The following is a 12554-nucleotide window of genomic DNA, read 5'->3' as shown; positions in this document are numbered from 1 at the left end:
CTGAATTGGGTCTAAGGTCCTCACGGGTGTGATTACACGCGCTCTGGTTTCGAAGGGAGCCGTTCTTGCGGGAGGACTCCGCACTCTTTCATCGCAAAAGGGCTTGTGCGGTTCTGCCCGCGGGCGATAGAAAAACCATCCTGATTTCGCACAGCTTGTTTGCTCCCAGCAGAGATGAGAGCTGCAGCCCAGCCCGCCTGGCCTTGTCTGTCCCCTGATCACCGATCCAGGAGCTCCAGGGCCTGGGTTACAAAGGCGAGGACAGGGCTGCTCTCTCCTTGCAAGAATGCTTCCACCCCAATGGTGGGGTGACACACTGCGGGTTCCCTTCCCCAGGGCCCCCCCTTTCAAAGCCAGCAGCGATGGGTAGGGAGAGCGCTCGGAAAAGGAGAGGGTACAGGAGGGAAAGGGGGGTGTCTGCGTTTAGAAGCAGATGCGTCAGGTTTTCCAAGCTGAAAAGCTCCCCCCCCCCCGCCCCCTTTCTGACTCATGCATTTTGTGCAAAACATTTTAATAGCACGTGTGGGTGCAAAGTGTTTTAGGGGCCGCAGGCTGCAGGGGAAGAGAGATCGTCCCTCGGCAGACAGCTGAGGGCGGTGGGGCCTGGGGGCAGATTGGCGCCCACTCTCGTTTTGTCTGGTGTACTTTCCCTTGCCTGCGCTGCTCCAGAAACAAGCACAAAACAGAGGAGGCTCAGGTGGTGCGAGGGGGAGCTGGGCCCCAAGGAGAGGGGTAATAAAATAATAAATAAATCCCCTTTTCTTAAAAGAGTTATTACCATCAGGCGGCCTGGTTTCTTTAATCGAGCGCGGAGAGGGTGTTGCCCCAGGAGGGGAAAAAGAAAAAAAAAAACAACCTCCTTCAGCACCAGCCCCGGGAAGGAAGGCGCAAGGGGCCGCTGAGTTTAGGCGACATCTCAGTATAAAGCAGGTGTCTCCTATTTAAAAATAAACCCGTGCGCTCCTTACCAGGGAGCCCCCCAAACGCGGGGGGAACCCCGCGACCTTGACCAGAGCGCTGCAGCCCCTTCTGGCCCCGAGCAGAGCCAGGGCCCGCGCTCCTCTTGCGACAGGAGGGTTTAAAAGACTTCGGTCGGTGACCAGGCAAACTCTGGCGGCAGGGAAAAGTCTGAAATGAATTACCGAGCCTCCTCGTGAGACTCGTACTTCTTGAGTTGGGTGGGAAATTACCGCTAGTGGGTAAAATGCAGCTTGGAAGGGGAAACGCTCTTCACAGCTTTTTGTTTGAGGGGCGAGGGGAAATATTTTAACCTTACTCCTGTGCCATGCAGCGAAGCCCAGAGAAAGTGGAGTTTAGCGCTCTGTGATCGTCACAAAAGGAGACCCCCTTTTTCCAAACTCCTTCTTTCCCTTAGGAAAGCCACCTAGAGACTGGCGATGAGTCAAAATTAAGAGGCTGATAAATACCGGGCTCGAACCAGCCTCGTGTAAACGCCAGGATTCGGGTTTTTCCAACAGATTTGGCTAATAAAACTCTCTCACGCAGAAGAGCGAAGTAGGCACAGCAAGGTTGGCGTAAAACAGACTCAAGCCACGTGAGAGATTTTGTTTTCCCACTGCCCTGAGACATACAGAGTAACAGGTGCCAAACGCGAAAGGAGCAGAAAATGAGTTTACGCAACATCACTTAAATTAAAAAACAAAAAACAGAAACACCCACACAAAGATTGGGTATTAATTTGATAAAGCCCCAGGAGTGAATTACTGTGCGAACGAAATGGCGTTAATTCGGTTTTCAAAAACACACGGAGTCGGCAGGACAGCTCGATTTACACACAAACCGTGCTCCTATCATTTCAAAACGACTTTAGGGAGGAGCTAACTGCTGTATTTTTAGGATAAACGAAGTGGGAACCGGTTAACTGTTCCGCGAACCCTACCGCCAAGACCGTGCTGGATTTTGGTGCAGACTAAAAACACGAGAACCGCCCGCTCGAAAAGATGACAGGATTTTGAATACAATCGAATAAAGATTTCTCCCAGCTGAAGAGAGCTCAGCCCACCTTTCCTGGGTGCACAGGCCCCCCCAGACAGAATTTAAAGCGGCACCTTTCAGCCGCAGCCGGCCAGCTAGGAACGCGAAACGCCTCTTTGGAGAGTCAACAAGTGGCTCCTACTTTTAAAAGGAAGCGAGGGGCGGTGAGTATATAAATCGCCACCCGCTCTGCTTCCTAAACCCTATTCCCCTCCCCGGCACGAGAAACTAAACCCAAGGGGCCCACTCTTCCCCCCCCCAAAAAAAAAAACAACACAGCGCCTGGTTGAGGAGAGATCGGGACTGCCAGAGGTGAGGGGCAGGGTTTAAAGCATTCGCTTTAAGCGTTCACCGGGCCGGGAAGCGGACTTCAGCCTTCACACGGCCCTGTTGAGTTCTGCGCGTCAAACCCCGGTCTAGACCTCACCGCGCTGTTTTCTAGCCCCGCCGTTTACATGTGTCCCAAGTAACATGCTGGAGGACGGCACTTACTCTGAGAGTTTGAGCAGGGCACCGTGGGGCTGCACCCCCCCCCCCCCCCCAACGTACAAATCGCCAGGAGACAAGGGAGGTGCCCGTTATAAAATTTATTGATCTCTCTTATTCGGGGTGGGGGAGAAGGAGCGTTTCACAGGCTAAAGTCTTTTAAGGAACCGGAGAGACAAACTAAAGCGTTTCTGGCGTGGTAGGGTCAAAACGGCGTCACAGTGAAATTCACAAACCGAGTTACAGAAGTTTATAAGCTTGGGGGGGAGGGGGGGGAAGGACCACACACAACCCAAACACACAACTTACTATAAGTTAAAAGAAAGACTTTGCATTAGTGAGCCGCCCAGCTTTCCCCCCTCTTCTTCGAGGTCGTGGAAGCTACACGATTCGGATTAAACCTGGAGCAGGACACGGGGGAGAGGGACACTCATTTTGTTTAAAAAAAAGGCGACAAACAAAAATGTAAACATCTGAGCTGGAAGAAAAGCCCGCCACGTTTCCATTCCACCGCTACACTCAAACTGAAATAGACCAGACCTTTAAAACGGCTTTTGCAAAAAAAATTTTTTTTAAAAAAAAAAGAATAGAAGAGAGAGAGCGCCAACCTATCAGAAACCAGGAAAGAAGTGGCTGCGGTTTTAAAACTTCCCAGGAGACATTTGTGCTCTGTTAGAGAAAACCAGTCCACACACCCTCCCTCCCCCCCCCCACACACACACCCCATTTCTTTTTGTACAAAAAACACACGCGACATCGAACCTTCCTTTTAAAAAGTCTTCCCGGGGAGGTGCATTGAGTCCCAGTCTGCTCAAGCGAGCAGCCAGCTGTCCCAGGAGCGGGGTGAGGTTGGGTTGACGGCAGAGCAGTCTCAGATGTGAGTCAGCGGTACAGTGCCATTGACCCCAGTCCCGGCACTCTGGTAGTGCTGGTGGACACTGTGCAACCGACTGCCCTGCAGGCTGGAAGGGTCTGTGGCATCCCCCCCGGGCGGGAGATACATGCTGATCATATCCCGCAGGTCCCCCAGGCAGGCCCGCTGGGAGTGGGAGGCGAGGGCCGGCGGCGGCGAGCTGGGCTCGGATTTCACCACCGAGCCCATGGAGCCCAGGCTCATGGCCGTGCCGGGCTGCTGGCCGTAGGCGGCGGGCGACATGCTGTAGGTGGAAGCCGCGCTCATGTAGGACTGCGCCGTGGACATCATGGGGCTGTACTGCAGGCCGCTCATGTCGTAGCGGTGCATCTGCGGCAGCTGGGGGCTGTTCATGGCCGGATGCTGCCCGTAGCTGAGCTGCTCCGGCATCAGCGAGTACGCCCCGTTGCTCCAGCCGTTCATGTGGGCGTAGGTGTCCAGGCGCTGGCCCACCCCGACGGGGCTGCTGACGGCGCCGGCCCCGCCGGGGGCCAGCAGGTTGCCGGGCAGCGAGTACTTGTCCTTCTTCAGCAGGGTCTTGGTCTTCCGGCGGGGCCGGTATTTGTAATCCGGATACTCCTTCATGTGCACGGCCCGCAGCCGCTTGGCCTCGTCAATGAAGGGCCGCTTCTCGGCGTCGCTCAGCAGCTTCCAGTCGGCCCCGAGGCGCTTGCTGATCTCCGAGTTGTGCATCTTGGGGTTCTCCTGGGCCATCTTCCGCCGCTGGCCCCGCGACCACACCATGAAGGCGTTCATGGGCCGCTTCACCCGGTCCTGGTCCGCCCCGGCTCCGCCGCTCGCTCCCCCGCCGCCGCCGCCGCCCTTGCCCGCAGCCCCCGCCGGGCCCCCCGGGGCGGGCTGGGGGCTCTTGAGCTCGCCCTCCAGCATGCTGTACATGGCCGGGGCCGGCAGCAGGTGCGCCAGCGTGGCGGGCAGGTGAGGTCGGGGAACCGGGCGGCTGCGAGGTGCGGCTCCCCCCCTCCTCGGGCTCGCGGGCTGCAGCAAGCGGCCAAACTCGGGGCTCGCCGGGCGCTTCCCCCCCTCTGGCTGCCTCCTCGGTGCGCTCCCAGTGCTGGGGGGAGATGATTGACGGCCTATAAATGAGCAGCCGGCAGCCAATCAGCGCGCGGCTCCCGACAGGCCCTGACGGATGCTAATTGACCAGCTGGTTTAAAAAAAAAAAAAAAAAGTTGGCAATTTAGGGGGCTCCGGTTCGTACCGCCCCCCCCCCCGCGCCTGGCGCTCCACCCCCCCCCGGAAACCAGGGGGTGCGGCCCCTCCCCCCACGTTACCCCCTGCGGATCTTGGGGAGGGGGCAACTTTTGGTCGGGTTTGTTTTAGATTCACCCCCCCCCCCCCCAGGCAGGGGCATCCCGCTGCAAACCGCCCCCTGCTCGCTGCTGGTTGCGGGGCGCGGGCCGCACAAGGGGGTGTCCTGCTGGGGGAGGCGGGCGGGGCTTGAACCTCAGCTGCCCGCGGCGGGGGCTGTTCGGGGCGGCGGGGTCCCTGGGCTCCGTGCGTGTGCGGGGCACAAAGGGGGTCGCGATGGCGGGGAAGCGGAGCTGCTTTTCCACCCCACTTCGCCTGCCCAGCCCAGTGCCTGGGGAGCGAGCAGCCCCGGAATGACCCGGGCTGGGGGTGAGGGGTGCCGCAGCGGAGCTAAGCTCACCCCCCCGCCGCGCCGTTGATGGGGGATCCAGGGCAGGGGCGACCCCAGCTCTCCCTAGGGAAGGGGATCCCACTCCCCTGCTCTCCCCCGGACATCTTGAAGGGTGGCGGCGGATCCTGGCTCTCCGATCAAAGGGAGGGGGTGCTGCAATTCCCCTTACGCTACAAATGCAACCCCCCCCCCCCCGTCGCAAGGCTCTTTGTTGTTCGGGTTACACAAGGACACATCAGCCCCACTCTGAAGCCCAGTGATGGCCCCAGCATGGCTTGCCAAGCTGGGGGGGGGGGGGGCTGGTTGTCTGGGTTCTGACCGGACTCCCGGTAGCTCGGAAGTGGGGTGCATGACGGGGTGGGGGGCTAACCTGGCATGCACTTCCCAGCCCCCCACCTCCTTTCCTTTCTTTGCCACTTTACTTTTTCCAGTTGGCTGCCCCCCCCGGGGGGGGGAGGGGCGCTTGCCAAAATCCGTTTTCATGGCAACAGCAAAGTCCCCTTGGAGTGAAAGGAAACTTTGTGGGGGAGGCTCGCGGGGGCTGTCAATCAAAGGGCTTTCCTCCACCGCCCCCTTTCTCTCTTTCTCTCCCCCCCTCCCCCCAGCACCCACACCTGCGAGGACAGTTCGGGTCAGGAGCTTCTTAAAGGCATAGCGCTCCTGCAGCCGCCTCAGCGCTCCCTCCGGCCCCCTACCTCACAAGGGGGCGGGGGGGGGGAATCAGAGCCGTGCTCCTCTGCTGTGTGACCGCATCCTCCCCGCCCCCCTTCGTCCCCTGCATCCCCCAGTTTGCTTTGCTCAAACCCAGAACAAGAAACAAAACCCAAGGGCTACACGGGGGAGGCGGAGGGCTGAGCTGTGCACGCAGTGTGAACAAGAGCTTTCAACGGCGGGTTGAGACCCTAAAGAGTTTGTTCTCAGCTGCGCCCAGGGGGGGAGCGGGGGGATCACTGCGGATTGACGTCGGTGTGTGAACAAACTGCGGCGTGGGCGCCGGGAACCACTCTACCGGGGGAGGAGTGGCTAAAAAACGACTGGCACTTAAAGATCGTCTGACCCGAGCGCCGTTACCCCGAGGAGATGCACCGCGCACCCGGTTTCTTGTTGTAAAAGAGAGACAATAAAGATAATGATGCTAATTCACAAGGAAGAGGGGACCTCCCCGGGTCAGTGTCCTGGTTCGCACTGAAGCCCTGGGATATACGCATATTAAATACATAAATTACCAAAGCACCGTAGTCCTCAAGCTCGCTTCGCGCCGCCAAAGAAACCAGAGCCAGTTCACTTTCGCAGGAACCCCGCGCAGTGAGCAGCCAGCCCCGGAGCGCCAGAAAACCCGCCACCTGACTCCCTGAGCACAGCCGACAAACGCAGTCTGCCAGCCCCGCCACCGCTCGCCGCTTCTACCGGTGGGGGAACAAAACGATGTAACTTTAAAACCCAATAAAGAAAACTTCCACTTTGATATTGGTGAATGGTGCCGAGGTTGGATTTGCAGACTCAGTGGGATCTAAACTGTTTGTGTATTTGGTAATCCAGTAAGTGTTATTCTGTTCTGGCAAATGATCATCTGTTGGAGGGTGGAAAATCGACGTGGAAACAAACACTGCTTATGCTTTTCCACTGCGTGCATCCCATGAAGTGAGCTGTAGCTCAGGAAAGCTTATGCTCAAATAAATTGGTTAGTCTCTAAGGTGCCACAAGTCCTCCTGTTCTTTTTACTTATGCTATGGGGGAATTAACCTTTGGTTGGTTGTTTTGAAAAATATGACTCCCGAAATATAACCTCCTTAAAGGACATGATCATATCTACATATTTTAGCTCTATAAAGATATTATTTCAAGCACATTTTCCCCACGTTTGGCAACAGATTTGACAGCTGTAATCCCCTTGATTTTAATCAATAGTGCCAAATATTTTGATTAGTCAACTACAGATCTAAAATATGACCGGCTCTGATGTGAGAACGATTCTCGGGTGTTTACACTTCTGTGCTTTGAATAATCGTTTAAACAAATTAAAATGAACTCTGGTTAGTTAGCTATTTAGTCCTGCCAACAACTGTGTGTTTTAATGATCTTGACTATATGTATGCAACGAATAATCAGTAAGTAGTTGAAATTATAGGAACATTGTATGAAAGCTCTTTTGTTTGAATGGCGAAAAGTGAGCCCGATGAAAACTGGCAACAATTTTAAATTTCAGATTTAACTTCATCCTGTATTTTACTTTGCCCTGTGCCAGGGTGAGACCAAAGTGAAATCAATGGTATTTAAACAATTGTATCCAAAGATAGACAACAACCGGTGCCACCCTTACTCTGCAGATTATTTCAAAGAAAGGCAATGCTTTCCAGGAGACATCACCTGTCTCTTCTGTCCTAACAATAAAAAGGCGGATTTAGAAAGTAAATATCATTCTGATCTATCCCGTTCTTCTTTTCATGTGACTGAAAATATTTCCCCCTGCCAAGCTGTTATCACAGGTGACTCCTGTCTGATTCTTAATGCCAGAAGATCGGGTGACTATTTGAAAAGAAACTTCGCAATGCCCCATGGCAAGGAATAGCTGGGGTGGCCAATCTCGGAATTAGCGACGAATGCGCTGTAAAATTAGCGGAGTAATCCCATTCCCTTCCCGTCTCTGAGCTGCAGATTATAAAACGAGGGAAGAAGAGAGACAGAAAGCAGCGGTTAGGAATCAGATGGGCTCTGCCAGTCCTTTTGACACCAATGCACTTTACTGGTGACCTGAGAGCGGCGCCCGGCACAGCGGCGGGACAAAGCGCCAGGTCCGGCCGGCCCCAGTACCACCCCGAACTGGGCCCTGCCCACTCTCCAGCCAGGCTGCCTCCCCGGTGTCGCCCCTTCTGGGCCTCAACCGGCAACACGGTCTCGGCCCTTCCCCCAACCCCACCCGCGTCCGTTCAGTGAAGGGGACAGGACCCCCGCATAGTCACCCCTCATGTTTGCAGGTAGAAGCGGGTCCGAATAACGGCCCCGATCCTGAAAGCGGTCCCCACTGGCTCCAGCGGGACTCCACGCGCTCAAGCACGTGCTTACATCCTAGCAGGATCGGGACCAGCGCTTGGTCAATGGCGAGAGTGAATATGCGGGGGTGGGTGGGGATAATCCAGGGCTACAGAGAGGAAAGGTGTTAAACTTGGACTGTCACGAGAACCACAGGACCGGATCCACGCTGCTTTTTAAATCGCTCTTCAGAGCGCTTTAAAAGGCCGAAACCCTGCCCTCCCCTCTGTCCCCCCGCAAGGAAAGGAAAAGGAGGCGTTCAGCCAAAAGCTACGGCAAGACCCAAACGTTAGTCTGCCTGCAGCGATATGCGCAGAACAAGCCGTTAGCCACTCTGGACCGGATTCAGTCCCCATCTCCCGAGCTTCCTGCAACCGATCTGCCTTCTTGATTTCTCTCCTCCCCGAGCTCTGCTCGGGGATCGAACCCCTTGACTGCCCCAGCCGCGGGGTTTGGGAACGAAGCGAAGACCCCGTAGGAATTCGTCCACCACGAAGTTTCTGTAAAGTTGACCACGCCGCAACTACAGTGGGTCTAGTCACTAGTTACAACTACGCAGCACCCAGTGGGTCTAGTCAGTGGCGAAGGAGGGAGGGAGCTGAAAACATTGTTAATAAAAAGAAAAGGAGTACTTGTGGCACCTTAGAGACTAACCAATTTATTTGAGCATGAGCTTTCGTGAGCCACAGCTCACTTCACTCACTGATGAAGTGAGCTGTGGCTCACGAAAGCTCATGCTCAAATAAATTGGTTAGTCTCTAAGGTGCCACAAGTACTCCTTTTCTTTTTGCGAATACAGACTAACACGGCTGTTCCTCTGAAAATTGTTAATAAAGTCTCTTTGAGCCGAAGCTTTATGCTCAAATAAACCTGTTAGTTTTTAAGGTGCCACCTGACTCCTTGTTGTTTTTGTGGATACAGACTAACCTGGCTATCCCTGATCTTTGAGCCGGGAATGCTGCAGATCAAGAAGACCAGACAAGGTTTATAGCAGAGAGCCCTTTAATTCGTCAGCATATAGATTGACCACTGGGTAACGCTGAGAATCCCCCTAGCAAGGTGCAGGGTGGGCTCAGAACAAGCAAAGCGCTTTGGCCGGTGTAAACACACTCGTCAAAAGCGGAGCAGCGCGCGGCCCTGGTGGGGGCGAAATCACTCCTACATCAACGCCAAACTTTTAACGAGATCCAAAGACCCACATGTGGGGATGCACGTGTCAACATGACTTTGTCCGTTTCACACCAATCACAGGCGTCACCCGCAGTGTTCTTGTAGCGTGTTAGTCCCGGATATTAGAGAGAGAAGGTGGGTGAGGTCATATTTTTTTACTGGAGCAACTTCTGCTGGTGAAAGAGACAAGCTTTCGAGATTACAGGCCCCTGAAAAAGAGCTCTCTGGAAGCCCCCAAACGTGTCTCTCTCACCACCAGAATCGGGTCCAGTCAAAGCTATGCCCTGACCCACCAGTCATTAATGCGACCTGTAAATTACAACTCCATGACAGGTTTGAAGAAACTTACCTTTTTTATTAAAGAAATAACATCACAATCGCATCCGGTTTTTAAGCAAGATTCCCCCACTGAAATGGGGGCGTCTGCCCCAAAGCCTCTTGGCCCCCAGAGTGATCAATTTCGGTTGAGATTTTATTTCCATCCATACCGGAAAGTAGTGAAGTTAGATTTCAGAGGAACAGCCGTGTTAGTCTGTATTCGCAAAAAGAAAAGGAGGACTTGTGGCACCTTAGAGACTAACCAATTTATTTGAGCATGAGCTTTCCTGAGAAGTGAGCTGTAGCTCACGAAAGCTCATGCTCAAATAAATTGGTTAGTCTCTAAGGTGCCACAAGTACTCCTTTTCTTTTAGTGAAGTTAGAGGTGATCTGCGGTCACATGTTCCGCTGGGCAACATGAAAAGTGTCAAAAATGCCGAGTACAAATGAATCTAATGATTGTTTTGTGATATTTTGAGATCAAATATATTTGTGACTTTCAAAGGCAAAATTTTCATGCTTTTGTCAATTAAAATCTCAACGTGGTTTTATGTGGGTTATACATTTCATGAATCTCTCTCACACACACACACGGTCTGTAGATATAAAATATAGATGGTGGATATTTTGGTTCATCCTCTAATATATGAACTAAAAAGATTTACAGGTGTCCACGTGCTGTGTTAGACCCACTCTTGGTGATCTTTAATAGGGACGCGGTCTTTTTTGGCACATCAAGGTGTATGGAACTGACTAGCTCCGACAAAGCACTATAAACTTCCTTATTCTGTGATCTTGCCAAGAGCCCTGTTAGCATCGGGATGTAGCTAATCTATTAGCAATTATTATTGCCATGGGCTTGCTCTTATATGCAGGAAACTGAATAAGCAGGTTATTAACATAATTTGGAAACTAACTTTTTCTTTTAAATTGCTGCATGGAAACAAATGCGTCCGGCACCCTTCGGATACAAATATATTGCTTTTCAATGACCCCTTTATAGCATATTGAGAGAGACACTGTGAAATGTTTTTAAATCACTCTCTCTTCCCCCCCTCCCCCCAGCTGAACTTTTATTTGGCCTCTGACAACAATGCCTGGCTGCAAACAGACCTCTCAGAGCCTTTGCTGAATAGCCCCTTTTCTATACCAGCGTGTTTCCACTGTCACAAAAAAAAAAAAAAAAAAAAAAAAAAAACAACCAGGAGCCACATTTCTTAATTGGGTGTTCCTGAACCTTGCTCATTCAGGTGTTCGCTAGGAATTTGTTTATTAGCCTTTGACAAACTGCTCCTCGCGGTAATCGCTTCACGGGGCTGGCTTCAGAAGGAGGGAGGGATGGGGTAGGGCTGGGGGTTGCTAATAAGGGTTCTCCCCCCACCCTCCCCCAGTTACTAATTAACAGAGCTGTAATGGGACCACCAGCATTGGACTGGCTTAGCGCTGCGAGCCCTAGGGAAAGGACGAGACTCGTAGGGGTCTGAACAAGGAAAGTAGCTCTGGAAAACGGACACTCCAGTAAGCCAGAAAAGCAAAAGTGCTTATTAAGTCAGCCCCTGCTCTGGTTAAAGAGATATGAGAAAATCTATCCTGAGTCTTGGATGAAATTTGCTGGGAGGGATACAATGAGGTGAACACACTGCAGCCTCCCAACGATTGTAACAAGTTCTCCCGTTCTTTCTGGGGCTACAGGCTAACAGGGCTGCGACTCTGAAACCATTTTAAGGCTGGGCATCTTACATAACAGTTTACAGGCTATTTTTCGTTCCCCTGTGTCGGGCAAGTTACAGCAGCGAGCCTCTTCGCCCACCATGGCTTTCAAAAAAAATAATCAAATATCAGATGCTGGCGAATGCATTTATTATTTGCACCTCCTGTGATCTTTCCCCCAGACAAAGCGATCGCCTGTTTCACAGGGTGGGCTGAACCCCGCTGGTCTGACTCAGGCAAACGGCCTCTCTCACCGGAGTAGGAGAGGAAAGAATAACGCAGGCAAACGTTCCCGCTTCGGGGACACCGTGCCTCACCGAGCTGATCATCGGTTACACGTCAGTTTCTGAAAAGGATCTATCCCGCAGGCCCCCTGGCTGCAGCCTGTGCTCTGCCTCGCACGTGCTTCTGCAAGGTAGGGTGCAAGATGTTTAGCTGGCCCCAGAAACATTGCTTCCGTAGCCGGTCAGGGTTTTCAGGAGTCAAAGCTTGGAATCTATATTCGAAAGGTACTGGAAACACATAGCAGCTAAAACGAAAAGCAGGAGTCATACTGAATAATTATTTTTGGTACATACAGTTCTGATTTGAGTTGACTCACTCAACCTACCCATGACTACGCTAAAGAGTAGCAAAGGCAGGTAGATACGTGAGTGTGAAAAAGGGACACGTGAAAACAAAATCTTCTTGCTTGACAGATCTCTATATTTATTTATCTGTCTGATCCACATATGTTCTCAATGTATAGATGTGTATGGATCTCGCAGCAAGAGAACTTTTCACTTACATTTGAAGCTACTCTGAAACCTATTTGAAGTACTGAGTCTGTAAATGGGAACACGATACCTCCAAATCAAGCTCTACAAGATAAAGTAGAGGCCCGCTGGTAACTAGAAAACACACACACATTTCTTTCTGAAGGGAGACAAATAATAACTTCAATAATTACTAAGGGAAAGTCCCCATTAAACACCTGCCTTAGGACACAAATAATATTTACTGCTACCTGTCTAAGTCAATGAAAATGTAGGTCCTTGTAACCAGATCATTCTGTATTGGTCTGTTTCATTCTAATATAGCCCTGAAATGCTTAGCACAACTTTTGGCTCAGTTTGTTTTAATTTGTGACAAGTTATTAATATAATGTAAGGTAACTTGTCATCCTAGAAAACTGCTTTTTAAAAGACTTTCCATTGAGTAATGTTTACTTACTATGATTGTTGCAATATAGATTAATGATGGTTTTGCCTACTGACTATGATAACTGAGACA

The 12554-nt window shown here is 52.1% G+C and overlaps 1 protein-coding gene across 1 annotated transcript; it reads right to left on the bottom strand.

Moving 5' to 3' along the window:
• Positions 1-2567: 2567 nt before the first annotated feature.
• Positions 2568-4474, bottom strand: SOX3 (SRY-box transcription factor 3). Its single transcript, XM_048865373.2, has one exon. It carries the CDS (start codon positions 4289-4291, stop codon positions 3353-3355), a length of 939 nt encoding a protein of 312 aa, XP_048721330.2. The 5' UTR covers positions 4292-4474; the 3' UTR covers positions 2568-3352.
• Positions 4475-12554: the final 8080 nt, after the last annotated feature.

This window comes from Caretta caretta, chromosome 9 (assembly GCF_965140235.1).
Source record: "Caretta caretta isolate rCarCar2 chromosome 9, rCarCar1.hap1, whole genome shotgun sequence".
Taxonomy (NCBI): domain Eukaryota; kingdom Metazoa; phylum Chordata; order Testudines; family Cheloniidae; genus Caretta; species Caretta caretta.
Note: the sequence above shows the minus strand (reverse complement) of the source record. Positions and strands in the feature narration are given on the sequence as shown.